The 26,430-nt window shown below is 56.7% G+C and overlaps 12 protein-coding genes across 12 annotated transcripts; 7 read left to right on the top strand and 5 right to left on the bottom strand.

Moving 5' to 3' along the window:
- Positions 1 to 1,778: 1,778 nt before the first annotated feature.
- On the top strand, positions 1,779 to 3,421 carry SPRG_03061 (hypothetical protein; the record flags this gene model as incomplete). The annotated part of the gene is made up of 4 exons (XM_012341642.1): positions 1,779 to 1,811; positions 1,855 to 2,561; positions 2,614 to 3,208; positions 3,311 to 3,421. The coding sequence occupies 4 exons, from the start codon at positions 1,779 to 1,781 to the stop codon at positions 3,419 to 3,421; spliced, it is 1,446 nt and encodes a 481-aa protein (XP_012197032.1).
- An 887-nt stretch (positions 3,422 to 4,308) lies between these two features.
- Positions 4,309 to 5,146, top strand: SPRG_03062 (hypothetical protein). The gene has a single exon (XM_012341643.1). The coding sequence runs from the start codon at positions 4,358 to 4,360 to the stop codon at positions 5,096 to 5,098; it is 741 nt and encodes a 246-aa protein (XP_012197033.1). The 5' UTR covers positions 4,309 to 4,357; the 3' UTR covers positions 5,099 to 5,146.
- Positions 5,147 to 5,181: 35 nt separating this feature from the next.
- Positions 5,182 to 7,633, bottom strand: SPRG_03063 (hypothetical protein). The gene is made up of 8 exons (XM_012341644.1): positions 6,950 to 7,633; positions 6,758 to 6,901; positions 6,525 to 6,703; positions 6,292 to 6,478; positions 6,118 to 6,240; positions 5,903 to 6,067; positions 5,552 to 5,844; positions 5,182 to 5,504 (listed from the first exon to the last, which is right to left on the bottom strand). The coding sequence occupies exons 1-8, from the start codon at positions 7,523 to 7,525 to the stop codon at positions 5,393 to 5,395; spliced, it is 1,779 nt and encodes a 592-aa protein (XP_012197034.1). The 5' UTR covers positions 7,526 to 7,633; the 3' UTR covers positions 5,182 to 5,392.
- Positions 7,634 to 8,281: 648 nt separating this feature from the next.
- SPRG_03064 (hypothetical protein) lies at positions 8,282 to 9,986 on the top strand. Its single transcript, XM_012341645.1, has 5 exons — positions 8,282 to 8,335; positions 8,383 to 8,823; positions 8,878 to 9,397; positions 9,451 to 9,594; positions 9,638 to 9,986. Exons 1-5 carry the CDS (start codon positions 8,310 to 8,312, stop codon positions 9,941 to 9,943), a joined length of 1,437 nt encoding a protein of 478 aa, XP_012197035.1. The 5' UTR covers positions 8,282 to 8,309; the 3' UTR covers positions 9,944 to 9,986.
- A 5-nt stretch (positions 9,987 to 9,991) lies between these two features.
- On the bottom strand, positions 9,992 to 10,602 carry SPRG_03065 (hypothetical protein; the record flags this gene model as incomplete). The annotated part of the gene is made up of 2 exons (XM_012341646.1): positions 9,992 to 10,001; positions 10,079 to 10,602. The coding sequence occupies 2 exons, from the start codon at positions 10,600 to 10,602 to the stop codon at positions 9,992 to 9,994; spliced, it is 534 nt and encodes a 177-aa protein (XP_012197036.1).
- A 310-nt stretch (positions 10,603 to 10,912) lies between these two features.
- On the top strand, positions 10,913 to 13,131 carry SPRG_03066 (hypothetical protein; the record flags this gene model as incomplete). The annotated part of the gene is made up of 11 exons (XM_012341647.1): positions 10,913 to 11,050; positions 11,102 to 11,192; positions 11,244 to 11,468; positions 11,506 to 11,760; positions 11,809 to 11,860; positions 11,908 to 11,957; positions 12,007 to 12,098; positions 12,146 to 12,269; positions 12,317 to 12,361; positions 12,412 to 12,515; positions 12,570 to 13,131. Exons 1-11 carry the CDS (start codon positions 10,992 to 10,994, stop codon positions 13,129 to 13,131), a joined length of 1,659 nt encoding a protein of 552 aa, XP_012197037.1. The 5' UTR covers positions 10,913 to 10,991.
- A 103-nt stretch (positions 13,132 to 13,234) lies between these two features.
- On the bottom strand, positions 13,235 to 15,191 carry SPRG_03067 (hypothetical protein; the record flags this gene model as incomplete). The annotated part of the gene is made up of 9 exons (XM_012341648.1): positions 13,235 to 13,336; positions 13,384 to 13,494; positions 13,551 to 13,643; positions 13,690 to 13,909; positions 13,966 to 14,033; positions 14,165 to 14,465; positions 14,510 to 14,586; positions 14,975 to 15,064; positions 15,120 to 15,191. 9 exons carry the CDS (start codon positions 15,189 to 15,191, stop codon positions 13,235 to 13,237), a joined length of 1,134 nt encoding a protein of 377 aa, XP_012197038.1.
- A 31-nt stretch (positions 15,192 to 15,222) lies between these two features.
- SPRG_19463 (hypothetical protein) lies at positions 15,223 to 16,212 on the top strand (the record flags this gene model as incomplete). The annotated part of the gene is made up of 6 exons (XM_012341676.1): positions 15,223 to 15,414; positions 15,463 to 15,525; positions 15,571 to 15,662; positions 15,706 to 15,760; positions 15,813 to 16,025; positions 16,075 to 16,212. The coding sequence occupies 6 exons, from the start codon at positions 15,223 to 15,225 to the stop codon at positions 16,210 to 16,212; spliced, it is 753 nt and encodes a 250-aa protein (XP_012197066.1).
- A 222-nt stretch (positions 16,213 to 16,434) lies between these two features.
- SPRG_03068 (AGC/PKG protein kinase) lies at positions 16,435 to 18,958 on the bottom strand. The gene is made up of 7 exons (XM_012341649.1): positions 18,539 to 18,958; positions 18,398 to 18,496; positions 18,300 to 18,348; positions 17,690 to 18,255; positions 17,122 to 17,646; positions 16,836 to 17,077; positions 16,435 to 16,789 (listed from the first exon to the last, which is right to left on the bottom strand). The coding sequence occupies exons 1-7, from the start codon at positions 18,899 to 18,901 to the stop codon at positions 16,534 to 16,536; spliced, it is 2,100 nt and encodes a 699-aa protein (XP_012197039.1). The 5' UTR covers positions 18,902 to 18,958; the 3' UTR covers positions 16,435 to 16,533.
- A 524-nt stretch (positions 18,959 to 19,482) lies between these two features.
- SPRG_03069 (hypothetical protein) lies at positions 19,483 to 21,772 on the top strand. The gene is made up of 7 exons (XM_012341650.1): positions 19,483 to 19,676; positions 19,723 to 19,761; positions 19,806 to 19,979; positions 20,031 to 20,185; positions 20,229 to 20,457; positions 20,501 to 20,566; positions 20,609 to 21,772. The coding sequence occupies exons 1-7, from the start codon at positions 19,518 to 19,520 to the stop codon at positions 21,713 to 21,715; spliced, it is 1,929 nt and encodes a 642-aa protein (XP_012197040.1). The 5' UTR covers positions 19,483 to 19,517; the 3' UTR covers positions 21,716 to 21,772.
- Positions 21,773 to 21,969: 197 nt separating this feature from the next.
- On the top strand, positions 21,970 to 24,762 carry SPRG_03070 (hypothetical protein). The gene is made up of 12 exons (XM_012341651.1): positions 21,970 to 22,294; positions 22,340 to 22,378; positions 22,429 to 22,620; positions 22,665 to 22,819; positions 22,866 to 23,063; positions 23,114 to 23,144; positions 23,186 to 23,251; positions 23,298 to 23,535; positions 23,588 to 23,704; positions 23,752 to 24,164; positions 24,208 to 24,474; positions 24,525 to 24,762. Exons 1-12 carry the CDS (start codon positions 22,025 to 22,027, stop codon positions 24,690 to 24,692), a joined length of 2,154 nt encoding a protein of 717 aa, XP_012197041.1. The 5' UTR covers positions 21,970 to 22,024; the 3' UTR covers positions 24,693 to 24,762.
- On the bottom strand, positions 24,702 to 26,198 carry SPRG_03071 (hypothetical protein). The gene is made up of 5 exons (XM_012341652.1): positions 26,100 to 26,198; positions 25,270 to 26,055; positions 25,112 to 25,228; positions 24,966 to 25,060; positions 24,702 to 24,921 (listed from the first exon to the last, which is right to left on the bottom strand). The coding sequence occupies exons 1-5, from the start codon at positions 26,175 to 26,177 to the stop codon at positions 24,756 to 24,758; spliced, it is 1,242 nt and encodes a 413-aa protein (XP_012197042.1). The 5' UTR covers positions 26,178 to 26,198; the 3' UTR covers positions 24,702 to 24,755.
- Between the last annotated feature and the right edge of the window lie 232 nt (positions 26,199 to 26,430).

Below are 26,430 nucleotides of genomic sequence, written 5' to 3' on the forward strand. Positions count from 1 at the left end.
GATTATTGGCCAATCAGAAGCTGCCGAAAACAGCCAGCGCCGCATTTCGATTGGTGGCCTTGAAAATGCATGGGCTACGTTTTATAAGTTTCCAGAGAGACGGCGTGAGTAACTGCGTGGATCCTATTATATTCATTCATTCCCTCAACGCCCCAGAGACTGCAATCGAGCGCCTGCCGTGGCCCATACACATCGCCGGCACTGGCCGAATGTCAATCCAGCACGAGCATGATCAACAGCTCGCTACTTGGGTTCGATTTGACTGAATCCAAATGCTGACTCGATGGCGTGCGCTGGACCGTAGGTGGCCACGCCCGTGTACGGTATTGGATGACGCCTGTGTACCACTTGCGACGCTGTCCTCGCTTTCTTTCGAGCAAATGGATTCGAGTTTCGCAACACTGGGCCAACAACTATTACCGAAACATGGGCACATAAAACTACAAGGTTCCTGTGGAGGGGGCTGGTAGGAATGCACACATGACCGTTTTGGTGTTCACAACATGCCTTTTGTATAAAATGTTTTATGTACGTGAAGTTAACAAGTGTCGACGACCACGCAGCCGTGGATTGATCGTGCCATCGCAGTAGACGTACTGCTTCATCCAACGGAGGAGCGACATATATGAACGGCATTCGTGCCCTTGAGCGCAGCGGCGCGGATTGCCCTTTCTTGAGGCGCGCTGTCTTGGCTGCTTCATCCTCGTTGGCGCGCGCCGACGCATGGCCCTTGCGCGCAGCTTTCGCGGGCTCATCTTCAGATGCGTACGATCAAAGCCACTACCCGACACAGAGCAGCCTGGATCGTTCCAGCGCTCGATCAGCGAGTGCCGCAGCGCTGTGACGTCCTCGAATTCTGGCGGCGCGCCCGTGGCCGCTCGTGTTTCTCGTTGGGGTTGGTAGGACTGCATAGGATTCTGCTTTTGCTGTACATGAGTGCGTTGTGCCTATATGTCTATGTACTGTAGTAGCTCCTTGACGCACTATGTCGCTTTGGCCGCTGCAGTTGGTGGACGTACGGTGCGTCGAGCCATGTACAGTACATGTACTACGACGCAGCTATCGCGGGCAGCTATCGCGCGCGTTTTCTGCGTTGCACAATGCGGGCCTTTTCTGCACTTGGCCAATGAGAACGTGTAGCTGCGGGTTCATTTTGTCCAATCAGATACTGCACAGACAGCGGACAGACAGCGGACGGACGGCACATTAGCCTATGGGCTGGTGTAACCAGGGGTTCCTACCAGTATAATACAGTAGTAAACGTTCGCTGCCTACGTTCATGAAAGATTTCAACGCACTGCATACTGTAGCATACGGGAATCAAGGTGCCAACCGCTAACGCTAAAGCTACGCAGTGTGCTCGCGACGATTATCGTGTACGGCTTGATAGCTTGGTACCATTGTGCGAAACTTCTTTTCACAACGTAGAACGCTGTCTTTGTGGAAGCATCGTGTCTTGCAGGTGCATTTTGGGAAGTACCGCTCCGAATGACCAAGCACCTTATGAGAAAAGGAAAACAATCGATGCCTGCAAGGGTACCGGTACTAGTACATGCATTGCTGCATTTCCCAATGTACGGGCAAACGCGCTGGAGCGTCTTCAGTTGTGGGCATCCATTATGTTCTCGCAGTACATGGTCTCCGTACATGGTACATGCAGAGTTCTGCGACACTGGTTCAGACCAAGATCGATCGACATGGCCATTCGGCCTGACGATCGAATCAAGTATCGCACTTTTCATTTTCGTGGAATGACTCAACTGGACGATCTCATCGACATGGAGAAGGACGCTTTGCGCCGTACAAACTCGGTAGGCAACGTGTAAGGCTCGCCAGATCCGTTAACTTCGTTAGGACCCGGGGCGTCTCGCGGCCTCGCTAGCGCCAGTTCCGCCCGTCGACTTTGCCGACGCTACGGACTTTCGCCGCCTCTACCACTACTCGGGCTCGACGCCCAAGGTATCAGCACCTGTGCGTGCGACGATTGCGCAGACGCTTGCAACGATCTACGACCCTTTTATATCGGCTGTGCTCTCCCTCGACGATGCGTCCTTTGAGGAGATGGACGTAGCTGCGCGCGTCGAGCACTTGCTCCAGGCATCGTACTTTACCGACGAGCTTACGCCACTCGCGCCGAAGATAGAGACAAAAGAAACCACACTGACGCACGCGTTCCTCTCGCTCCTCAAGTCCTTTGTCGGCACGGGAATCCTCTTCTTGCCACAGGGTTTTCAGCGCGGCGGCGTCATCTTCGCACCAATCCTGCTCACGGCCATTGCGATCGTCACAGTGTTTGCAATGCTGCGACTGCTTGCGTGCCGCGCGCGTATCGGCGGGTCGTACAGCCACATCGGTAGCGTCGTACTGGGTCCTGTCGGCCACCGCCTCGTGCAGACGTCGCTCGTGCTCATGCAGTTTGGGTTTTGCTGCTCGTACATCATCTTTGTCGCGCAGAACCTCCGCGATGTCTCCGTGTACTTTGAGACGCCCATATCGCTCACGAGCCTCATTTTGCTGCAGACGCTCGTCTACATACCTCTATCGTGGATTCGCTATATGCGGTACGTGTGTCTGCTTCATTGTCACCCTTTTGTATGACGTGGCAACTTGCAGGTACTTTACGTTGAGCAACCTCGTCGCGGATGTTTTTGTCTTGTACGCTATTGTGTACATTATGTACACGAATGGTCGCATGCTCGCGGCCAATGGCATTGCCGAGCCGCTCGAAGGCTTCAACACGAGCGACTACTCGATCTTTCTCGGCACCGCCGTGTTTGTGTTTGAGGGCATCGGACTTATCATTCCAACCCAGGCCGCTCTCGCGCCAAACCTACAGCCTCAGTTCCCGTCGCTCCTTGCCAAGACAATCGCGGGCTGCGTCGTCTTCTTTTCGCTATTTGCGAGCGTCAACTACGCGGCGATTGGCAACGCTGTCCAGCCCATGATCCTCTCGAGTTTGCCGCGGACACCGCAAACAATGGCCGTCCAGGCTGGTTACGCCTTTGCGCAGACGCTCGCGTATCCGCTCTTCCTCTTTCCAGCACTCCAGATCGTTGAAGACGTTCTTGGCTTCCAGCGTCGGTCGTCGGGGCTCAAGGCGCAAAAAATGTTGTGCGGACGCTCGTGGTTCTCTCCACGGTCGCCATCGCGTACGCTGGTCAAGCGCATTTGGACCTTTTCGTGTCGCTTGTGGGCGCCTTTTGCTGCGGTAGGACGGCAACCTGGCCAATGATTCGCGACTCATTTTTGCCGTGTAGTGCCCCTCGGATTCATCTACCCCCCATGGTTCTATCTCAAACTGGCACCCGAGCGACACTGGGCTAACAAGGCGCTTGACTACGGCACGATCGGTATCGGCCTCTTCATCTTCTTCTTTGTGACGTGGACCAACGTCGTGCAATGGTACCTCGGGTCCGCCTGAGAGATGCGCAAAAATACGTCACCCTATAACTCGCAATGAAGCGTCGCCTGAAAACGTTGTCGGGATGAGTGTCGAGGTGACGACCCCGAGCGCTTCATACAGCGCCAAACTTTGACACCGCATTTACATTCGAAGGCACTTTTCTTGATGTTAAAAGAACGATGAGCTGCCTGTTGGGGTTGTGGGCGATATATGTGGCGGCAGCATTTCTGAAGCAGAGCAGGTGCATTGTGGTACACACTTCAGTTGCGAAGTAGCTCGTCCCACGTTTCAACGTTCGTTCACAACGAGCTGCATGCATACGACTTCTGCAACAGACACCGTTAGCCTGAGCTTTTCATTATTGGTACTGCACACCAAATATCAAAGCAAAAGCGCGACCAGTCGAGCGTGTGAGTTCCTCGACGCATCACGTCAGCAAACGCTGCAGAACGCACTACACTTGGTCTGTGACACATCGCATTTCGTTCCCCATGCTTCTTGCCGTGGTTGATAATAACCTTGGCAAGGCAGCGACCGGAAACACATTCATCAATCTGACGCCTCCTGATTCTTCAATAGAAGAGAGAGCTCTATACCGGTATACTAGTACCGACACATTGCAGGATCATTTATCTGGATATGCCACTACATGTACTCGTCGACCTGTTCATACGAAATAGCGCATCGCGGTCTTACGATACAAGTATCGATATACCCATGCCCAGCTCATGCGCGCAACGAGCGACAAGTTGATCGGACTGCCCACGATCTTTCATACAAGATGGGAACGACGGTAGAATACCGTAAAATATTTCGACGCAATTGCGCCGCAGTCGTTTCCGCGTTCTATTTTCGGGCTTCGAAAATAAAATACTGAGGCGAATAAAAATATCTACAAAACCCACCTGGCGTCAGTTGCCAACCCCATCGACGTCAGTGAGCTGCCTGCCATCCATGGTCCTCTTCGAAGCCTGCTTTGCGCCCGAACCACCCGCGTCGACGTTCTGCATCGGCGCGCCGTATGAAACCTCGCACGACCTGCACATCTATTACAACTACCAGGCCGCACGCTACGAGGTCAAAGGCGACGCCGGCCGCAGCCTCGACGCCTGGAACATGAACCAGCACTTCAACCTGCCAATCACGCACATGCCTCGGACAGAGCTGTGGCCCTACACGGAACGAATCCCTGCTGTGCTCGTCATGCTACAGCACCAGTTTGCGCTCCATCAGGGACACGTCATGCCCTACATCTTTCGCGAAAGCCCAGGAAAGGCCGCCCGGGACCGCGCGATTGCCTCGATCAACAGTGGTACATTCTGTGGCGCTGACGTCGACGACGTGCGCATTGTTGCTGACCTCATAAAGGTTTGGTTCCGTGAGCTCCCCACACCGCTCTTGCACCGCGTGTCTATGGCCGCCATGGACAAGTTCGTGCACAGTGAAGGCACCGCGCTACCCGACCTGGATCCGGCCGAGCATGCCATCCTGCTCTGGCTCGCAGACCTTCTTCTCCACGTCGCGAGCGCCGAGTCGAGTAACCACATGGGCATTGAGCAGCTCTCGATTATTCTCGCACCCAACCTCATTCGTGTCGACACGCCCAACCCAATGGTTGCTGTCGCTGCGTCCAAGGCGAGCGTTGACTTTCTGCGTCACTTTCTGCTCGAGCGTCAAAAGGAGCTTGCTGCGTAGACCATCATCCTTTGCCTTATTTAATACTACCCTTCCTGCACCGTGTTCTTCTCGATCTCTGTGCAGCACAAGTAGAAGTTAATGGTGAACACGCACGTGAAGTTAGTCATAATCGCTAGTACGTCGTTGGGGCGCTTTACGCGTTGGCGGCCAAACGCGCCAGCCGCCGCCGGTGGCGAATCGTCCAAACGACGCCAAGAGCGGCGAGAAGCGCGAGGATGACGATCGTGTCCGTCGCCGGCACGACATCTGCGTGCAAGAGCAAGAGCACCATATCCAGGCCGGAGAGAAACCTCAGTACGGACACGATCGACTCGAGCACGGTCGCACCCATTGCACTCCAGTCCACAGCCAGCATTTCCGTGAGCTGCGTCGCCAACGTCTCGACGAGCTCGTCGTGCTCCATCTACAAAAACTTGTGAGAGGCGAGCGCATGCCGGTACAACACCGTACGTCTCCGTAGGGCAGAAGCGCCTCGTGCCACGACATCTTGTAGAGCGCAAGCGTGACCGGCACATACGCGTCGCTGTGGATCTCTTTGGCGAGGTCGTAGTAGCGCTTTGCGAGCAAAAGTCCTGGCTCGACCCAATTCCGTGCTCGTACATGTACCCGAGGTTAAAGCTCGCTTGCGCGTTTCGGTTCGCGGCCATCGCGTAGTGAGCCATTGCGCGCACAAAGTTTGGCGCCGTTGTGCCGTATCCATAGTAGTAAAAGTCTCCGAGCTTCAAGTTCGCGTCGACGTTTCCCTACTCCGAGCGTTAGCGGCATCCTTGCCAAGCTTAGAAGGTTTTTATCGCAAAATACCTGGCCCGCCGCCGCCTTGTACATGCGGATCGTCTGGTCACCCAACGCCACAGCGGGTGACATGCCGAGCTGGTGTTCCAGAAGGTATGCTGCGTTGTGCTGCGCGACCTCGTAGCCTTGCTCGGCCATGACAACGTATTTGCGGAATGCCTGGGTGTAGTCGCCCTGTGCAGATTCATAAGACGGGTGAGAAGCATCAGGATGACTCAGCGTACCGCCACGTACGCACGGTACGCGCTGCGGAGCTCGTGGTCCCACGCACCGCGCTCGGCCACGAGCTTCATATAGTCGAGAGCGGACTTGCACGATCGCGTCGTGCCAATGCCATGCGTCGTCATCTACCCCAGAACCATGAACCCAGAGGTTTCAGCCGTGCCGAGTCTGCATACGTGTGCCACTTTGTGCATGCCAAGCGTGTGGCCATGCTGTGCCGCGACGTGGAAGTACCCAAACGCAGTCTCATACTCTGGTGACCCGTCGGCTTGGAGCTCGCCCTGAAGACTGAGCACGCCGAGGTTGTAGAAGGCATCCGCGTTGCCTTGCTTGGCCGCCGTCCGGAAGAGCATGATAGCCTTGCTATAGAGCGATGTGTATACCACACGAACAGCGGACGGCGAGGTACCTCTTGTTTTGAACAACGCCTTGCCCCCGAAGATACATGGTCGCAAGTCCATTCTGGGCCGCCGCATTGCCTTCGTGGGACGATTCTTGAAAGTAATCAAAGGCCCGTTTCATGTCGACGGCGACGCCAATCCCGTTGGCGTACATGTGGCCAAGATTGGCTGCCGACGACGTCGCACCCTATGGTTCAATATTGGCAGCTGAGATGTGGACGACAAGCGAAAAGCAGCGAACAAATTCGTGGGCCCGGTGAAAGTAGACTGCCGCCTTGCGCACGTCTTGCGCCACACCCCGCGCGCCATAGTAGTAGAGCAAAGCAAGATTGAGTGTCGCTTCAGCGTCACCTTTCTCAGACGAGAACCGGTAATACTCAACGACCTAAAAAGATGTGAGAAACGAGATCCGATGAACAATCATGCTGCGTACGTCTTCGTCTCCTGGAGCGCTGCGCTTCTGATTGCTTTCTGCCACGGTCTTTAGGCGCTTGTGGCGCTGGTCGTGAAGAACAGGACTCAGCGAGTCTTCGTGCTCGCGCAGTTCAACAGCACGGTTTGCCGCGACTTCGTAGTATCGCAGCGCCGTCTCGCAGTTCTTCGGCACACCAGCACCGACCATGTGCTTGTAGCCCATCGCCATGGAGGCGGCGATGTCGCCGCCGGTCGCAGCAAAGTAGAGCTCAACCGCTGCCTTTGCGTCATGGCGGTCGACACCCCAGAGACCCGTGGAGTGCGCAATGCCCATGAGGAACTGCGCCCGGGCAAGCCCCGTCTTGGACGCGACCTCGACATCAGACAGACTTCCATTCGATGGGGTCGAGCCGTTGCCGTAAAACTGATTGATGGCCGATTGCAGCAGTCGCTGCTGGTCCGCGATGGGCACCTTGAGGCCCGGCGCTTGACCGACGCTTGGGCGCCACTCGGTGCTTGTCGCGGGGTCGAAAGTATGGGCGGGCGTCGCACTCACGGCGCCAGCGGCCGTTGCGAGGAGCAGGTACAGCTTCATCAGGCGCGATCAGGAGTGGTGCTAAGTTTAGCTGGCGGGGTTACGCACTGCTGCTGCCTCACCGACGTCTTAGTTTTCCCCAATGGACTCCCGATGCACCACGTGGAACATGAGTCCTAATTAGGCCTTTGCCGAATTCTGCTCGAACGAGCCAATCCACGCACGGCATTTCAAGCGCGAATCAGACGCGGCCTTTCGTCTGACTCGAGAATTGCGCCGCACACGATAGCTTGCCACGTCGGCGATAATGCCTGGCAGCGCGAAAGCTAGCACCTTGCCTACGACGGTGGATCCTTCCATACAAATACCAGAGGTGGCAACAGATTTGCTTGAGCATGATTTACCGGTAACGTAGATTCTGCATAATGGCCATAAAATAAGTGCATTGCAAGTGTGGTTCGTACACATCATCCATTCTTGCAGTAGATGACGGCTAGACGTGTGTGTCGACCGCGTGAGGGCGGCGATGCGCTTTCCTTTTACCAAGAGTATATTCCCTTAAAGATACGCTTCTGCATACTGACAATGACACGCTGTTGCCGCGGGTGCCGATCCTAGCAGCAATGATGTCCTTGCCGAAATCTTATTGCATGGTCGCTTGCGATTGGTGCAATTTGGCGCGATTGGATTGGCCCATTTCGGTCGCGCGATGTAACATGCCCTCATTCAAAATAAAGATCAAATCAACATACAAATATGCTGATTATACCGAATAATTTAAAAGAGACGTGGCATTAAAACGCAGGTCAGCTCGCAGAGTCAATTCCACACCGCCGGTTCCACGATGGCTCCCCGCTTCGACTTCTTCCGGTGCCGATGGCCCCATGGCGTACAAGGTTGACGCTGGACATGTGTAGGAAGATTCCCGAAGACCTCCAGACGTCGTCGGGCACGAGCGCCTTCTTCACGATCACGACCGTCGTCGTCATGTTGTACCTCATCGTCGCCGAGTATGCGGCTTACCTCGCGTCGTCGTCACGCACCGTTTCGCGGGTGGTCATGGATTCGCACCAGGAAGATCTCTTGCGCATCAACTTCAACATCTCACTGACGTCGATCCCGTGTCATCACGTCTCCGTGGACGTGTCGGACCACATGGGACAGCGCTTCGCCAACATCACGCGTCACATCCGCCGCTTCGAACTTACTGACGAAGGCGGCAGCACTGTGCGCGGCGAAGAAGTTCTCATGGCCGACCCTAACTCCGTTCAGCGCTGGGGCGCTGTGACTCACGAGCTCCATGACGGCGAGACCATCACGCCGAGCCTCAACGACGCCACGTTCGACGAATTCATGGCGTACGTCGCTTCCTTGCCGGAACGGAACTCATCGTGATTGCTTTATTGTTGTAGCAAGTACGAACTCGTGCTCGTCAACTACTACGCCCCATGGTGCCCGTTCTCGCAGGCGCTGCTGCCGATTTGGGAACAAACAGCGCTTCAACTGCAGGACCACCCCGAATACAGCGAGCGCGTTACGATGGCGCGTGTCGACTGCACCCAAGACAACGCCGTTAGCCTCTGCCGCCGCGCTCGTATCCACGCCTTTCCGTCCATGATGATATACATGTACGGCCACACGTTCACGCGGTACATTTACAACGGCCCTCGGAATGCCGAATCGCTGCTTCTGTTTTTGGACCTCTTTTACCGCCGCTTGAACCCGGATGGCGACTTTGCTGAAGAGGTGATCCCTGAGTTTGGTGACCTCCTGCGCTTGGCGGCACCGCAAAACGAGGACCATGACCATGACCACGAAGGCTGCGAGCTTTCGGGCTCGATTGCAGTCCAGCGAGTGCCCGGCAAGCTCGTCTTCTACCCGTACTCTGGTGACCAGTCGTTTGATATGCGCGACATCAACGTCACACACACGGTACCGACAAATACATGGATGTTGTCTGCTCACGCGTGCATGCCTGATGATAGATCAACCATTTCTCGTTTGGGCAGTGGAAGTCGACGGAGCAGCGCATGAACAACCCGCGCGCTGTGCTCTCGACGCATTACCCGATGGACGCGAAGCACTACCGCGCGCTTGACAGCAACATTACCATCGAGCACTACATCAAGGTTCCCAATCGCTGACGTGATCTGGTCTCATAGCTCGCACTAGATTGTTGGCGTCGACCATATGGACACAATCTCGTTCTTGCACCAGATTCCAGAGCGCATGTACGAGTTCTCTGCCAGCAGCAACCAGTACAACGCGACCAACCAAGTGCCTGCGGCTCTCTTCACGTACGACTCATCGCCGCTCGTGATTGAGCTCTACACTCAAAGCATGCCATTCTTCCGCTTCCTCACGTCCCTCTGCGCGATTGTTGGCGGCGTCTACACAGTCCTCGGCCTCGTCGACGCGGGTGTCTTCCACGCCGTCACGTCCGTCCAGCGTAAGGCCAAGCTCGGCAAGCTCATCTAAGCGTAGCGCGTCACAACTATATAAGCAATAGACTTAGCGTGCGCGTCATCACTCATGTCTTTCAATTGCAGTCTACGACTCGTAGACGCGCCCGAGAAGGAACGCGTCGAGGTATTCGTTATTTTGTATGCGTACCGGCGCAAGCGACCCTCGACCTCAAACCCGTTCTTCTCGAGGACGCGAACCGAGCCCGTGTTGGGTGCGTAGACGACCGCAAAGAGGCGCGAGAGTGGCACGGGGGCGTGCGTTCCACGGTACGGCTCCACAAACCCGTCCAAGAACGTCGCGACGACGTGCGTCATGAGGCCGCAACCCCAAAAGCTTTTTCCGAGCCAGTACCCGACCTCACCCGAGTGCGCTTGAACGTCGCTTTTGACGTTCATGCCAATGCCGCCAATGGCTTCACGCGCGCCTGTCACCTTGTGCTGGCGAACAATCGCAAACAGGCGCTCCGTTGTCGTGCTGGAGGCATACGCGAGAAAGCTCATTGCGTCATCGCTGGTGTAGGGGTGCGGAAACCGGTTGGCCAAGTACTTGGCCACGTCTGCGTCATTCGCGTGGCGTACAAGATCGTCCATGTAGGCGTTCGACCAGTTGGAGAGGATATACCGGTAGTCAGCGTCGTCCGTCACGGGTAGCTCGAGCTGCTGCGCGTTCATGCGTCCACGTTGTCTTGTTCGAGTCCAAGTGCAAAGTGCCAAGCTGTCTCGAGTCGCAATCGACCACAAGCACACACCACGAGGCACCGCAAAAAGCGTGTGGCGCGGGTTCTTTTCACCACCACTCCGGCGGTGACGCGGAGTGATGGTACCTCGAATGGCCCGTGCTGATTGGGCTTCTCGAAGCATCCCATAGATTATTGGCCAATAGACGCAAGGCACAGGAGGGGGACCCCCCGTCAGCGATATCTTGGCGTTGCGTATAGAAACATGAAGAGAAGGCGATGGGGCCCATTACTCTTCGATTCGACGGAGGACCCCGCAGCGGCCGAACCAGCAACCCGACGGCAAACTTTGACCCTTCCGGCTACCCTCTTCGTCGGCCTTCCATGTCCCTTCGTGTGGCGCAGCTCAAGGCAAAGGCGTCGCCGCACCCCGTGGCCGACTGGTGCGACTGCGCACCCATGAAGCCCATGTCGCTCACCTCTTCTGCGCGTAGGCACTCGGACCCTGGTGGCTTCAACAGCGACGACCTTGGCAGCGTCAGCGTCTTTGTGCAGATAGGCATCAACGATCCCCGCGATCGCAAGGTAAGCGGCTGCAGCGTCATGGCGTCACCCTGTACATACATGCTGTGCTAGATCAAGCTTGTGCTCAAACCTTGGGCGTGCGTCAAGGACATGAAAGATCAGCTCCAGGCCATGCTCAACATCCCAACCTCTGCACAGCAGCTCTACTACAAGGGCACGGAGCTCAACAACGTGCGAAACCTGGTGCAGTGCGGTATTTACCAGGACAAGGTCGTCGTCCATCTCGTCGTCTCGGCCAACGCGCGCAAGAAGCAGAAAATGTTTTACAATCCACCCGTACGGCAACCACGTGTTCCCGAAAACGATTATGAAGGCTGCGCACCTCGCGATGCAGGGCTTAGCGCTCGGTCTCGTGCCTGAACTCGCCATGGACGGCACAGGTGGCACCTATTTCCTCAAAGACCCGACCCAGCGCAAGGTCTGCTGCTTCAAGCCCCAAAACGAAGAGCCGTTTGCACCCATGAACCCGCGTGGTTTCGTTGCAGCGCTTGGCGAGTCGGGCTTTCGCAAAGGAGTTCTCTCGGGCGAGGCCTGTGAGCGAGAAGTTGCGGCATACTTTCTCGACAAGGTGCACCACTTGGCCCACCCATATGTTCTAACGTGCAGGCGTGCACAGGACCACTTTGCCGGGGTTCCAGCGACGACTCTGACTGAGATCAAACACCCAGGTTCGTTTCCCCAGCACGTATGTCTGGTTTACTCACCGCCTCGATAGCGTTTCGGTATGGTGAAGCCGAAGTCGTGTACAAGATGGGGTCACTCCAGGTGCGTACTTTTTCGTGGACGGTCCAAGATCGGATAGTTGTTGTCGCAGGAGTTTGTGCGTCATGACGACGTGGTCTCGGACCTCTCGCCGTCCATGTTCTCCGCGCACCAAGTGCACAAAATCGTGCTCCTCGACATGCGGTGCGTGTGCTTAGTCCCTCTTTTTTCTACATTTAACGTCGTCGTAGCATTGTAAATACGGACCGAAATGACGCCAATATCCTCGTTCGGAAGCGCCGAAATGCCAACGGCGACATTGAGCACGAGTTGATTCCGATTGACCACGGTTACAGCCTTCCCGACTACATGGAGGTAAGCGCTCTAGCACTGCAAAACCTGGACGATTGCTCGGCTCGTAGATTGCGTGGTGCGACTGGTGCTGGTACAACTGGCCGCAGCTCAAGGTACACGCTTCAACAATTTTGGCTTGGCACGGCACAAACAAATTCGGTAGGTGCCACTGAGCGAAGAAGACCGGCAGTACATTCTTGGCATCAATGTCGACCAAGAGATTCAGCGGCTCTGTGCTCAGATCCCACTACGGCTGCCCTGCCGACGGTACTGTGATTTTTGCGATCGAACGCATATCCTCAGACAATTTAAACTGTCTAGGAACTTGAAGATCGCAGGCATGCTCGTCGAGAAGGGTGTTCGGCGCCGCGTGCTTCTGTACGACTTGGTGCGCTTCATGTGCCGTGAAGACCTCGACGCTCCGTCGCGCCTGGAGCTCTTGTGCCAAGATGCGTTGCGCCAGGCGTGCTCGCCGAAGCCGAGTCCGCGCAATAGCCTCCAGCGTAAAGCCAACGGCAAGCCCAATCTGTCCATCGACGTCGGCGCGCCGCCGGACGAGGCGCACACCCTCTTGTCGCCGCCAGGATTTTGGGCGTCTTTTGATCCCTTTAGCGACGCGCCACTCGGAGTGACGAGCCCGATTGGGAGCCCGAAGCAGGGTAGCCTCAATTTACAGTCGTGGGAGACCCTATCGAGTACCTTCTTCCACGCAGACGTTCAAGACATGTTTGGCCGCCGCCCGAGCTGCGACCCACCGACGCCTGCCGACTCGGACGCCACCCGAAACGCGCTCTTGGACGCTGATCCCAAAACCGAGAAGCTATATATGCTCCTGGTCGCGCGCATGCTCGACGATGAAATCGAGGCGATGGGTGCGCGGTAATAATACACGACTACCAACACGATAACTTATGTTCGCCCGTGCGTTGCAAAGCACACTGCCCAGTTTGCGCGACCAATGTTGGCTTTTTACGAGCTGGCACAATCTATTCGTCACTCGGGGCGGAGCCCTTAAGGTGGGACATCATGCCCGCGGTCTTCACCAAGTGCTTCATGCGCATGTGCTTGCCCTTGCCTTGCGAGTCGGCCTGTGCCAATACGAGTCAGCAAGGCTTCAATTTCATGACTCACGTACTTGGCGCTGATTGACGACTTCTATCGGTGGTGGCAAACTCGCATTTTCAAAGAAGCGTTCCCAGTCAACCATTGATATACCCGCAGCCGACCGCAGAAACTTTAGCGCCGCCTACAAGCAACACAAACAATACCCTTGGCGTCATCATCAAACGTGCAGCAATGTACCTGCGTCGCGTCGGCTTCGAGCTCGTTCTCGTAGAGGCAAAGCACAAGACCCAGGAGAAGAGCGGGCTGGAACTCGTGGCCTTGGTTCACACTCTACCTCAATGTTGAAAAGTCTGTGAATCCAGTATGCGAACAGTACATCTCGAATGCTATTGGTGAGGAAAAGGAGCGCTGGAGCTGGCGACGAGCTGGAAGGTGTGTACTTGAGCACCAGTGAGAGAAAGCCCGTAAACCATGTCGAAGCCTCGACGGCGACGTGGATGCGATCTTGGCGGTCGGCTTCGGCACGCTGACGCATCGCACAGAGATCCCCCGGCAGGTCGCGCTGGAGCTTGAAGTGCGCAAACTTGAGGCAAAAGCTGTGCCAACGATCGTTGGCAAGCGCACGGAGAAGCACGAGAAGTTGCTGGGAAACACTTGCTTGGTGCGCTCGCGGGCGCGCACGACGTCCTGAAGTCTCTCGATGCCATGTGGCGACGGGTTCTCGTTACTTCTATGGGCGGGAACCGGGTTACCCCCGAGTTGTTGGGATCTCGGCCCAGCAAGTGCAATGCCACGAACGAGTTTAAGCTTGACCTGCTCGCGCTCGCAACTAGTCCCGGGGTTGTTGGAACCATGTTCTCCAACGACTGCGCGAGGTCAGCCACATATGTGGACCGCGGAGGGGGGTCGTTTGTGAGATTCAAGCATGTGCCGCTGTCCTTGGAAATACCAGGTTTCTCGAGCATTGCTTGGGACGCACTCATAGCATGGGTCTTGGTAAGCGTATGTGCTTCTGACTCGTTTTTGGCCCGAAACTCCAGGAGCGACGGAAGCTGTGGCACCGGCGGCACCTGAGGCTTCCGCGTCGTGTATGGCAGGTACGGCTTCGCTTCGTCGACGCTCGTTGTGCGCTCGACGACGTCGCTCGGCGTTCTACAGCAACAATCTTACGCTCCGTTGGTTGTTAGCAGACGAACTTGGGCACGATGACATGACTAAAGACAGACGCGCCGTACTTGACGCAGCATCGACGCGCAGATCCTTCGTGAATCGCCTGTGTGAGCATTGCGAAAGATGGGTCGTGCGTCGAGCGGTGTGGGCACTGCAAATGCTTGATGTGGCTCGGTGAGTACTGTGGCAAGGCGTAGCAGTCCCCTTTTTCTTTAGAAAAGTCGAGCTTGTAGTGGGTGCTACGGGACGCTCTGATACGATATTGACCAGGTGTAGAAAGGTCATACGAAGCCTCTGCTCGAAGCTCCGCGCTCTTTGTCGGGATGTGCTGGCTTTCATTCAGCACATGCGGCGAGCGTAAATTCGGCGACAACTTCATGTGCAAATCAGGCTTCCCAAGCGGGCGGTACGGGACTGCATTCGGGCTTGCCCATCCCGTTCGCGCTACCTATTCTTTCTTGCACACAAACGTATGCGAATTCGTTGTCTACCGGCTCCGGCGTCTCCAAGTCCAGGAACGCTTTCGATGGGAACGTGATGTGGAACTGGCTCCGTGTGCGCACGCTGCGGTCGACAGCCTTCTGCGATGAATTGGCAGATAATGGAGAGAGCTCATCGTGGGTGTGGGTCACGTACCGGCGTCTTGGCGGTCGGTGTCATGGGCTTGGTCGGCGACATTGCTAATGGGCATGGCTTGGTCGTCGTCATATTGCTACAACTAATTTTAGACGAGCAGACGATGGTTTTGACGGACGCCGAGATCGAGCGGGAGCAACGCATGCTCACGGAGCTCCGGGCAATGCGTCGAGCACCTCAGACTCTGTCAACACTCTCCAAGAAGCGTCTGCGAATACCTCGAGCGGATGATGACAACCCATTCTGCGCCGAGCGCCAGGTGACGGACGCAAGCAGCCTCGCCCGCTTCAATAAGGTACTCGCCAACTTCGCGTTCATTTGGATTATATAGAGAGATGGATAGAACCCGCAGCTGCATGCACCGCCGCCTTCGCCTCCGAAAGCGCACCCGCGCAACCACTCGGATGTATTTTACTCAATGCCTGAAGTACTGAGTAAACCCAGCGTCTAGAACCGAGGGAGCGCGCAAGTTAAAACAGTACTCTTTCCTGCGTACGGCGGCGTGGTCACTGTGCGTCTCAGCAGCGCTGACACAAAGCCAACGTTTGGGACCATGCTTCGCTGCAGAAAGCTAACAGATACGTAGGCTCCTCGACGCGCAGACAAAGAAGCCCATTGTGACCTTTGGCCACCGTCCTCAGGTGGGCTACTTGCTGCCTATGGCGAAATGATCACTCGAAAGCGTTAAAGTAGTCTGCGTCACGCCATTTCGACCCGGCATCGCTCCGGCTAAATGTCTCTGCAGAGCGAAGTGCAGCACCAAGACTTCCATCTAGTAACGTCGGCATGCCGGCTACCGCCTTGCGCTCACTGCTCCACCCGCCAAAACCCAAGCCCGAGCTGTCACCGTCCCTGGCAGCGACTCCGGACAGCCTGGATGCGGCTGCGTCCAAGCTGCTTGAGCGTGTAAGTACTTTTGCATCCACCCCGAAAATGTGATACAAAGTCGCATTAGGAGCGAGGTTTCGACAACCGACAGCACCACCCAACGAAAGTGCGCACTGAGAGTCTGTTGAACGTCCCTGCAGATGCAAGCGTTGCCGAGCTCCTACAAAAGTTTCGCAAACTATCCGCTGGCGCTAATCTAGGATAGTAATACTGCCCAAACGAATATACGTGCATTTACGAAGTATCAGCACTGGTAAACAGATTCCAGAATACATTAACACTGCGCTTGCAAGAATGACTGAACCACAGTAGCCCCACTAATTGGCAACAACCTACCCAAGGCAGATACCATACACTCGTATAACACCACATGCGTGCTGCTCAGATCAATGGAGCCCGCCAACGGCCGAGAGCGCTGGTGGCTGGTGCAGGCAACTGTGCACGTCCGTCTGCGTCGGCGACACCGACGAGTACGACGCAACTTATGATTCGGTTATATTCTGTCTACACACATCTGCCTTCTACTCTAAAAGTCGGGATCCCAACTACAGGGCTCGGCTTCAAAATTCTCTTCGCCTATTCGTTCAAAGTACGACGCGTCAACGTTGGACTTGAGTTGCGGCACGATCGGCGGCGTAAGTCGTTGCTTTAGGAGACCGTCCCAGTCGTATCCCGAGAACCACCGGTGGTTCATAATGTCGTGGACGCCGTGCTTCAAGTTACCAAGTCGTCGAACCGGGTTTTGCGTCAGAAGTTTCTGGATCAAATCGACGCTCGTACGGCTACCGATGAAGTATAAGATTGGATCTCACAAACTGCGATGCGTACCCGAACGAGACGGGGAACTTGATATTGCCCGTGAGCACGAGCGAGTAGACTTGCATGGGGTCGTCGGCGTAGAACGGCACGGTGCCGGCAATGAGTTCGTAGATGAGAATCCCCAGCGCCCAGTAGTCGACGGCCTTGTCGTGGCCACGGTTGAGAATGATCTCGGGGGCCAAGTAGTCTGGTGTCCCGCAGAGCGTCCACGTTCGGTCGTTCACGACTTTAGCAAGACCAAAGTCCACGACCTATTCGTTGGGTTAGGTGCCACATTCACACGATCTGTCGATACTTTTAGAAACCCGCGCGCGTCGAGAATGAGGTTCTCGGGCTTGAGATCGCGGTACGCAATCGACTTGGTGTGCATGTGCTCGAATGCAAGAACGACAGACGCGATGTAGAAGCGCGCACTCGCCTCGTCAAACTTTTCGCGCCGGCGCAAGAACGTAAAGAGCTCGCCGCCGAGCGCGAGCTCGAGCAGAAAGTACACGTACATGGCATCTTTGTACGTGTGGTGGAGCTTGAGGATGAACGGGTGGTCAAGCATCATCATGACGCGCTTCTCGTTCACGACGTGCTCCTTGAGGTTGTTGGCCACGATATGCGACTTGACGAGGCACTTGAGCGCAAACGTTTGGTGCGACGGGCGGTGCTGCACGAGCTTGACGCGCCTGAACGCGCCGCTGCCAAGCGTCTGCATGATCTCGAGATCCGCAAGGTCGACGTCGACCGCGTACTTGATGGACGACCGACTCTCGACTGCAAGCGAGTTCTTTTTCGGTGGCGGCTGTGGTTGCTCCGACCGCTCCATAAGCTCCTACACCATTATAAGCTTGGCCACTTTCTGAGGAATGTTCGACCTGGAGAGACCCGAGGAGCGCGCAAAAGTGCTCCCGTGCGAGCGTTAGTAGCTGCACGGCCGAGGTGCTCGTGCACGTTGCGGACCGCGTCTCGTCCTTGAAGAGCGCCATCTCGCCAAAATGCTCTCCGACGGTGAGGTACCGCAGCACCTCGTCGTCCTGCATCTCGGCGTTGCGCTTGCTCACGCACACTTCGCCGGATGTGATGAGGTAAAAGTAGTCCCCGACTTCGCCTTCGCGCAAAAGCACCGTGTCGGGCGAGTACTCCTCCCACTGCATCGCCGCCGCCACGCGAGTGAGCTCGGCCGACGAGAGTTTGTCAAAGACCGACACTTGGCGCAGAAATTGGAACGCCTTCTCGTGCCGAATGCTCTCGTGGTACGTGCAGATGTTGCGGAAGACGAGGCGGTCCAGCGCCCAGAGCACAACAGGCGTCGTCGACTTGATTGTCGCGGCGCGCGGTGTATTGCAAAGAAGCGCCAACTCGCCAAAGCCCATGCCTGGCGCCATTTGACCAAACTTGATGGGCGCGTTGCCTTTGAGCGACACAAGAATGTCAAGTGTGCCTATAGAAACGCAGTCAGTAAGCTGGTTTCACTCGTTGCCGTACCCGACTGGACGACGTAAAAGTGGTCGCCTTGGTCGCCCTGAGTGATGACCTGCATCCAGCACGGTCTCACAACTTGGTACACATCGTTAGCAACGCACCTCGACGCCGGGCGGCTTCTCGACGCACATGAAGGCGTCGACGCAGTCGTTTTGTTCCCCGAGCGATAGCCCGTTGAATAAGATATTTTGCTGGATGACCTAGAGATATACTAGCATCACAAGTACGCGAGCACGTAGTACCTTGAGTATCAGCTCGCGCGACGCGTCCGACTTGGGAAACACCGTTTTCTCAAAGCCCGCGACTTTCTTGGTCATGATGATCTCGGCACTCACTTCGACGCGTCGCTTCATGGGTGACGCGTCCGCGGGCTTGGGCAACGAGACAATTGCAAACGACTTGTGGCTCTTCTGGGACCGCGTTACATCAATGGACACGGCGTTGGAGACTCGCACTGCGCGGCCGACTTCACTTTCTTTGGCAGCCTTGGCGGCGTCAAGTTCCTTTGTGAGCTCGCGCAGCTTGGCGACCTCGGCTTCCTTAGCCTGCAGCGCTTCCTGAAGCTGCAGCATCTGGCGCTGCTGCGTCGAAGAGCCGCCCCCCATCTCGCCTCGGGCGTTGTTGTACTTTCGCGTTGGCCAGTGACCGATGGAAATAGCCGCCATGAGATGGTCGTTTCATGTGAAACGCGTGCCGCTTCAGGGATGTTATATTCGGCAGATGCCGCAGAGATTCAAACCAGTCGGTTGCTCGAGTGGTGTATTATTGAGAGATGGATACAGGCATCAACCAAACAACACGTAAGATCTGACGATGAAGGCCCTAGTGCGGTTGTACATGAATGTCTTTCTGGGCCCCGCATGGTGGCTAGATCAGCTGTACCAACTCCAACAGCATAACGTAGGATCGACGATCACTTGAGATGATTGATGTGGCCGAAGCAAAAATCCGGTTACACACAGACTCATGACACCGAATGTTGCACTAGTCTATGTGCGCGCGTTTCAAGTTCTCTCGATTCCATTGGTGCATCTATTATATAAGCCGACCAGGTGCATAGTACTGTACTGGACCAAGCCACAAGCTGAATACTGCACTCGCGCACCTAACAGTTAAATGCACTTTCACTGGACATATGTATGTAGAGGCATCCGGATACTGCGGGACCCAGCATCAAATGTCATATCTACTTTGCCGTCGCCAGTCGCCAGCGTCGAGCACATGGGCAACAAGCAAGGCAAGCCCGCGCGGTCCAAGTCCGTCGGCGACAAGCCGGTCGCTAGTAAAGCAAAGGAGACGACTGAAAAGATCGTACCCAGCAACGAGGCCGCGACGCCTGAGAGCCCGCCAGACCAGGAAGAAATCATCGAACAGTGGAAGGTGCGTCCAGCCTTGTAGTCTAGCGCCGCCTGATGCGTTCAAATAGCTCTTCAACGACCTCGAGAACCGCGAAGAGGCCGATGTGGTACGCAGCATTGCGTCTCTTGAACGTACGTCATACCGCAGTAGCTTCAACTCTCGCGCTTCCTGCACGCACTGCACGACCACATGCCTGCCTCTGCGACGACGACAAGCGCCAAGCCGACGCTTCAGAAACTCATTTCATCCGACGAGCACATTGGCCCAATTGATATTTCCGACATGTACAAGGGCGTGCATCTGGACCAGCCGCTGTCGCTTGCGGTAGCCACTGCATTCCAACCAATATCGCGCGTTGGTCCTCATTGCCTCTAGAACGTGCGCGACCTCATTGGAAGCTACAAGCGCGCGGCATGCCTCCACCGATCGTATGTGGTTCAAATCCTTGGCGACGCCACGCGGCTGCTCCAAGCACTTCCGAACGTGCAGCGCGTGTCGATCGCACCGGCCAAGCACATCACAATCATTGGGTTCGTGGCCGTTAACGAGATGAGTATACCAGCACGACCATAGGGACCTTCACGGACAGCTCGACGACTTGCTTTTGATCCTTCGCGAGAACGGCCTTCCGTCGGCGACCAACCCGTACATCTTTAACGGCGACTTTGTCGACCGCGGTGCGTCATCGATCGAAGTCGTACTCCTTTTGCTGAGCCTCTTTGTGCTCTACCCGCGCCACGTCTTCTTGAACCGCGGCAATCATGAAGACGAGTCGGTCAACGAGCGCTTTGGCTTCAAGAAGGTTTGGCCTGTCTTAGGCGCTGAATTACTACATTCACGTATAGGAATGTCTTGCCAAGTACGACGTTGAGGTTTACGACCTCTTTTCGCTCTGCTTTCAGCATCTCCCGGTAGATTGCCCACGTCGGCTCCGTCATTTCATGTGTGCGTAGATCGCGACGGTCCTCGACGACCGCGTTCTCGTCTTGCACGGCGGCCTTCCGCGCTGGCACCCGCTCCTCGCCGATTGGGACGCCATTCCTCGCGCCGATTTCTTTGGCACCAAGCACACAAATCGGTCTTTGAAAGGAACGCTGTCACCTCCCGACCAAGCGATGCAGTCGGTTTGCGACATTCTCTGGAGCGACCCGCAGCCGGAACGCGGCTGGAAAGAGAGCTTCCGCGGCGCGGGCATCCAGTACGGCCCGGACCTCGTCAAGGACTTCCTCGCGACCAACTCGCTCGCGCTTATCGTGCGGTCGCACGAGTGCGTGCCCAACGGCTTTGCGTGGCCCTTTGGGGAGCAGACGCCGCTCGTGACGCTCTTCTCGGCCTCGAACTACACACGTGCGGGCAACGCCGGCGCCTTCATGCACCTCTCTGCCGACGCAACTGAGCCGCCGATGTTCCACCGGTACCGGGCGACGGCGTCGGAGCACGATTTTGTAGGCGGCAACCTCGACGGCCTCTACTCTGTCATCCTCTCGCATCGGGACGAGCTGCGCACGGCATTTGAAGCCGAGGACGCGAGTAATCGAGGGCTCGTGTCCGTGGACACGTGGCAGCGTGTCGTGGAAGACGTCCTGCACATGGGCTTGGACTGGGCAAAGCTCCTGCCACTCGTGACATCGGTGGACCACGGGAACGTGGCCTACATTGCGTTCCTCGATCGCTACCAGTCGTCGACGGCCGACGCAACGCCGGCGAAGCGCCAGGCGTTCAACTCGCTGTACCGGCACCGATACCGCATCGAAGCGCTCTTCCACGCGCTCGACCGCGACGGCAACGGTGTCATCACGCTCGACGAATTCCAAGCCGGCCTCGCGATCCTCAACCAACACCTCCCGAAGGATATATTGCCATTCGACCACCCGGACGAGCTCCTGCGCGCCATTGACTTTAGTCACGACAACCGCGTCAACATCAACGAGTTCATGGAGTCATTCCGCCTCCACGCCAACCTCACCGTCCAGGCCAAGTGGCGCCGCGCCCGCACCAAGCTCAAAGCCATGCACCACCTCGGCATGCTCAAGCCTGCAGTGCGCGCTGACGTGGCATAAAGGCCTTACTTGTCCAATCGTCGACCAATATACACGTGTGTACCTTCCATGCACTCGCATGCGGCGTCCCACTTTCCTTCTCGCTACGTCGCGCGACTACGCTCTGCAGATGTACGCGGCGCCATGCTCGCACGCTCGCCTCCAAGCCGCGGCTGTGCTTGCGCCGATGGAACCAGGCGTTGCACATGCCCGGATCGTCCGGATAGAAAGCACAGGGCTTGTATCCGGACGCATGGCTCAACCTTTCGGGAAGAAAAGAAGGCTGCGGGTGGATTGTCACCTTTCTTCCGCAACCGACGGGACAGCACCATGGGCACGACGTCGTCGACAGCCAAGAAGCGCGGGACGAAGGGCCAACCTCCGATGGCTCCGTCCACAGCACCACCGTCGCAGCTGCAGTCGCCTGCGGCCAAGCCACCCGCGTCGCCTGCGGCTAAGCCACCCGCGTCGCCTTCGGCCACGCCCTCGTCGCCTGCGGCCAAGCCGACGACACCGCAAGCTGCTGGACGTGGCAGCGACGTAGACTCGGAGTCGTCCACGCTGACGGATGACGAAGTCTTCTCCAGCAGCCAATGGAAGGTACGAGACGATACTGGTGCGTTCATTGACAGGAGCAATCTGTAGCTCTTCAACGATCTCGAAAACAGAGAAGAGGCCGATGTGGTATGTCCATAGCTGCCTACTAGACACTGGCTCAGCTTTGCCTTGGATAGGTCGAGTTGTCGTCGTTCCTGCGCGCCCTGCATGAATACATGCCCGGTGTGAATGACAATGATGCCGACCTCGGCGCGCCGCCGGATGAGGTGCCCAATCTTTCGTTCGGTCTCTCGACGCAGCCGGCCTCCAAGATCGACATAACAGAACTCTACGAGGGCGTACGATTGCACGACCCCATCACTCGCGAAGTAGACCCTGTGCGCGAGGATGTCTTTGTCATCACATGGCATAGGACGCTGTCGCGCTTGTCGAGAGCTTCAAACGCGGCCAGAAGCTGCATAAGACCTACGTGCTGCAGATCCTCCACACGGTGCTCGAGCGACTCCAACGCAAGCCGAACGTGACGCACCTTTCGATTGCGCCCGCGCCCCACATGACCATCATCGGGTGAGCCCCCTTCAAATGTCGAAGCATCTTACATCGTGGTGGTTAGCGACTTGCATGGGCAGCTTGACGACCTCATGTTGATCCTCCGCGAAAATGGATACCCGTCGCCCGAGAACCCGTATGTCTTTAACGGCGACATCGTGGACCGCGGCAATCGGTCCGTTGAGGTCTCGCTCATCATTCTCATTTGGATGATCGTCTACCCGGACGCTGTGCACATCAACCGCGGCAATCACGAAGACAAGTTGGAGGCTCGTTCCATCGTCGTCCTTCTAAACTCTCTCGACGTCGTAGGTCCATCACAGAGGTGTTTGGCTTCATGAAGGTATTCGTCGCATCCGATTCCTTCATTACCAAGTTGAGTAGGAATGCGTCGCCAAGTACGACCAGGAAGTCTACTCGATGTACTGCGTCGTCTTCAAGTGGTTGCCGGTTCGTCGTCATTCGCGTCTAGTTACGTGCCTTACCTATCTCGTAGCTAGCGACAGTCCTCGACAAGCGCATTTTGATCTTGCATGGCGGTATCACGCGGGAGGGCATCACTCTCGACGAGATGCAGACGCTGCCGCGCCAGTACTATGACCTCGGCAAGTACCGCGACGTGGGCCGCACCAAGGAAGACAAGAAGATGTTCAAGCACATGCGCAAGGTCAAAGACATCCTTTGGAGCGACCCCGCGACGGCACCGGGCTGGAAGGAAAATGCCCGTGGCGCTGGTACGACTTGTCTGGTTCATGGTTTGTCCAAAGAACGTGGTGATGTATCTAGGCATCAACTATGGCCCCGACCACGTGTATAAATTTATGGTCAAGAACCGCCTCGAGCTTATCATTCGATCGCACGAGTGCGTCCCAAAGGGCTTTGACTGGCCGTATGCCGCGAAAGGTTTGCCTACACCTTGAACGTGCCACGATGTGACTGATGTTGGACAGGGATGCTCGTGACGCTATTCTCTGCGAGCAACTATTGCGGCGCTGCCAACAACATGGGCTGCTTTATGCGCATTCCGCAGTCGATGAACGCCAAGCCGTCATTCTTCCAGTACATGGCCACAGCGTCCGAGACGGACATTGTCGCCTCCAACCTTGAGGGTCTTTTCAGCGTCATCATCACGCACCGTGATGAACTGCTCAAGCGGTTCCAGGATGCGGACCCGACGCAGACCACGTTAGTGTCGCTACCGACATGGATGCAGATCATGGAGGACGAGCTGCACATGAAGCTCAACTGGCAAGCAATTCGGCCACTTCTCACGTCCATGGATGCCAACTCGATGATCAACTACGAGCAGTTCCTCGACCGGTACCAGACGGCTGGCCAGACCAAACCTGATGAAGTCGTCTCGGTACGCATTGTCCCAAGTCTGCACCATCACTAAGTTGCATTAGGACGACCGCCGTGGCATGTTTAACAACATGTATCGCTACCGCAAGCGGCTCGAAGCGCTCTTCCAGGTCTTTGACAAGGACGGCAACGGCACGATCAGCCTGGACGAGTTCAAGGCGGGCATCGACATCCTCAACGCGCACCTGCCGCCCAACGTCAAGCCCTTCACGAAGGCCGAAGAGCTCATGCGCTCGGTCGACTTCAGCCACGACAACGAGATCAACATCAACGAGTTTATGGAGTGCTTCCGCATCCACGCCAACCTCACGGTATCCAAAACCTCATGTCGCATATCTTTCGACTCACGGGCATGACATAGGTCCAAGCCAAATGGCGCCGCGCGCGCACCAAGCTCAAGGCGTTGCACGCGCTCGGGATGCTCAAGGTCGTGGCCGATGCGCCCATTGTGATGGCCTCCGAGGTGCAGATGGACGACATCGATGTGCGCCTCTCGTACACGTCGGACGACGAAGACGCCACGGCATGAAGCAAAGTTGTTTTCTGCATGTACACTGGGCATTTCTTGGGGACGAAACACGCGTTTGTATCTTTACCGTTGCGTCTCCTCATCTGGCTCGAGTACATACGCTTCCCAGCGCAAGAGCACGGCGAGGAGCTCGACGAGCGCCGGCTTGGCATACGACACCATTGCGTTGTCCTGAAACCCTCGGCAACGCACATGACATGCGCCGTTGGGCACGGGCGAAAGTGTGAGCCTAAACCACCATAGAGCATACGACTCGGGAAGGACGTCTCGTACTCGACACACTCATGGAGCCAAGCTTCCGAATCGCCAAGGGCCGAGTCGGTGATCGGGTTGTCCATAGTCTTGACCGAGAACGTAACCCGGCCATCCTACGCAAATGAAAGCGGTGGTCAGGTACCGGTACCAAGCCATTCTCGTACGGCATGTGACGCCCGGAGCACAAGCAGAGTCGTATAGTGCACGCGCTGGGTCTTTGCGTGCGGGAAAAGCAGATCCCGTCGACACACGAATGCGTCGTCGTTGACGGTTTGCAGCACCTAGCGACCGCTGACAACCTTACCATTTCGCGAACCTCTACCTCGAGCTTGCGCAGATATGGCAGGAGGCGCTCACACGCTGCCTTCTTTTGGTAGATACGCCACGTCTTGTCAGCGATTGTCTGCAGCGTTGTTCCCGGCGGTAGCGATAGGACCTTGGACGAGACCCACGACGCGCGAGACGGGACGGCGCTGGATTGCTGGTGTGGCGCGCTCGGCGGCGGAAAGTCTGTGCGCCGAAAGTCCTCCCAGCCCTGGAAGCGCTGGGGTGCGTCGGCGGCGACGGTCAAGCTCGCGCACTCGGCGAGCGTCTTCTGGCGGAGACACTCAAACTGGACGGGCGAGAGCGCGTGGAATACGACAAAGTCGCAGAGCGCGGCGAGCACAATGTTTTCTTTCTCCCACTTTTCGACGGCCGCGATCGACGACTGCACCGAGTTGGCAAACCCGACGTGCTTTTCGATCGCGAGCTTGAGGTTCCGGTTCTCTTCGCGCAGCCGATCGGCCTCCGCAAACAGGCGCAGGTACGCGGTCTTGCGGTCCGTGGCGTTTGAGACGAGAGCGACCGAGGACGACGCCTGCAGCCGCTTCACGGTCGCCTCGAGTTCGTGCACCTGCACCTGCAGCGCCTCCATGTCGCGCTTCTTCTTGGCGCGCGACTTGCGCGAGATGATGCGGTGCTTTAGCCGCCGGATCGCGTGCACGTCTTGGACCTGACTCTGCATCTGCCGCTCCATCTCCATTTCGAGGTCCGCGCCGTCATCGTCGCTGCTCGAGGCGCCGTCGTCTGAGCCGTCGTCGGGCCGCGTTCGCTTCTTGGACGGTTCCTACGTCGATGCATGAGCCAAGAGAAAGATGAGGCCGGTAGTACCTCCATGCCCAGGAGCCCCTGGTCCATGCTAAAGATCGTCTCAATGTCCTCGTCGTTCGGGATCCATTCCTCCTCCATCGCGCTCGCCGAACACGCGTGTGCAATAGCGAATTGAGAGTACCCAAATTTGGCCATTGGGTAGGGGGGCTATGTGAAAACGTCAACTTCAATGAGCGCGTTGCGAACGCCCGTTGAGCCGCCCGTGCGCCGATTTGCCACTTGAGAATGCCCATGCTCGGAGAGGTCGTCCCACGGAAGTCGGACGTGGTGCGATCCCGGCGTGGACTTGCGCACGGCGGCCGTTGTTGGACATATTGTCCGCAAGATATCC

The sequence above is a fragment of the Saprolegnia parasitica genome (genome assembly GCF_000151545.1).
Source record: "Saprolegnia parasitica CBS 223.65 unplaced genomic scaffold supercont2.7, whole genome shotgun sequence".
In the NCBI taxonomy this organism is placed as follows: Eukaryota; Oomycota; class Saprolegniomycetes; order Saprolegniales; family Saprolegniaceae; genus Saprolegnia; species Saprolegnia parasitica.

Coding starts and splice junctions, on each gene's coding strand:
- SPRG_03062 (XM_012341643.1), top strand. CDS start 4,358: ATGGTCCTCTTCGAAGCCTGCTTTGCGCCCGAACCACCCGCGTCGACG.
- SPRG_03063 (XM_012341644.1), bottom strand. CDS start 7,525: ATGAAGCTGTACCTGCTCCTCGCAACGGCCGCTGGCGCCGTGAGTGCG. Junction 6,479..6,524: donor GGCGTTGTTCAAAACAAGAG/GTACCTCGCCGT, acceptor ATCGCTCTATAG/CAAGGCTATCATGCTCTTCC. Junction 6,241..6,291: donor GCATGCACAAAGTGGCACAC/GTATGCAGACTC, acceptor GTTCTGGGGTAG/ATGACGACGCATGGCATTGG.
- SPRG_03064 (XM_012341645.1), top strand. CDS start 8,310: ATGGCTCCCCGCTTCGACTTCTTCCG. Junction 8,336..8,382: donor CCCCGCTTCGACTTCTTCCG/GTGCCGATGGCC, acceptor GGACATGTGTAG/GAAGATTCCCGAAGACCTCC. Junction 9,398..9,450: donor ACATCAACGTCACACACACG/GTACCGACAAAT, acceptor GCCTGATGATAG/ATCAACCATTTCTCGTTTGG.
- SPRG_03068 (XM_012341649.1), bottom strand. CDS start 18,901: ATGGGGGGCGGCTCTTCGACGCAGCAGCGCCAGATGCTGCAGCTTCAG. Junction 18,497..18,538: donor CGCGCGAGCTGATACTCAAG/GTACTACGTGCT, acceptor GTATATCTCTAG/GTCATCCAGCAAAATATCTT. Junction 17,078..17,121: donor ACGCGCGCGGGTTTCTAAAA/GTATCGACAGAT, acceptor CCCAACGAATAG/GTCGTGGACTTTGGTCTTGC.
- SPRG_03069 (XM_012341650.1), top strand. CDS start 19,518: ATGGGCAACAAGCAAGGCAAGCCCGCGCGGTCCAAGTCCGTCGGCGAC. Junction 19,762..19,805: donor ACCGCGAAGAGGCCGATGTG/GTACGCAGCATT, acceptor ATACCGCAGTAG/CTTCAACTCTCGCGCTTCCT. Junction 20,186..20,228: donor AAGCACATCACAATCATTGG/GTTCGTGGCCGT, acceptor GCACGACCATAG/GGACCTTCACGGACAGCTCG.
- SPRG_03070 (XM_012341651.1), top strand. CDS start 22,025: ATGGGCACGACGTCGTCGACAGCCAAGAAGCGCGGGACGAAGGGCCAA. Junction 23,064..23,113: donor CGCGGCAATCACGAAGACAA/GTTGGAGGCTCG, acceptor TCGACGTCGTAG/GTCCATCACAGAGGTGTTTG. Junction 23,145..23,185: donor AGGTGTTTGGCTTCATGAAG/GTATTCGTCGCA, acceptor CAAGTTGAGTAG/GAATGCGTCGCCAAGTACGA.
- SPRG_03071 (XM_012341652.1), bottom strand. CDS start 26,177: ATGGAGGAGGAATGGATCCCGAACGACGAGGACATTGAGACGATCTTT. Junction 25,229..25,269: donor CATATCTGCGCAAGCTCGAG/GTAGAGGTTCGC, acceptor AGCGGTCGCTAG/GTGCTGCAAACCGTCAACGA. Junction 24,922..24,965: donor TGGCTCCATGAGTGTGTCGA/GTACGAGACGTC, acceptor ATGGTGGTTTAG/GCTCACACTTTCGCCCGTGC.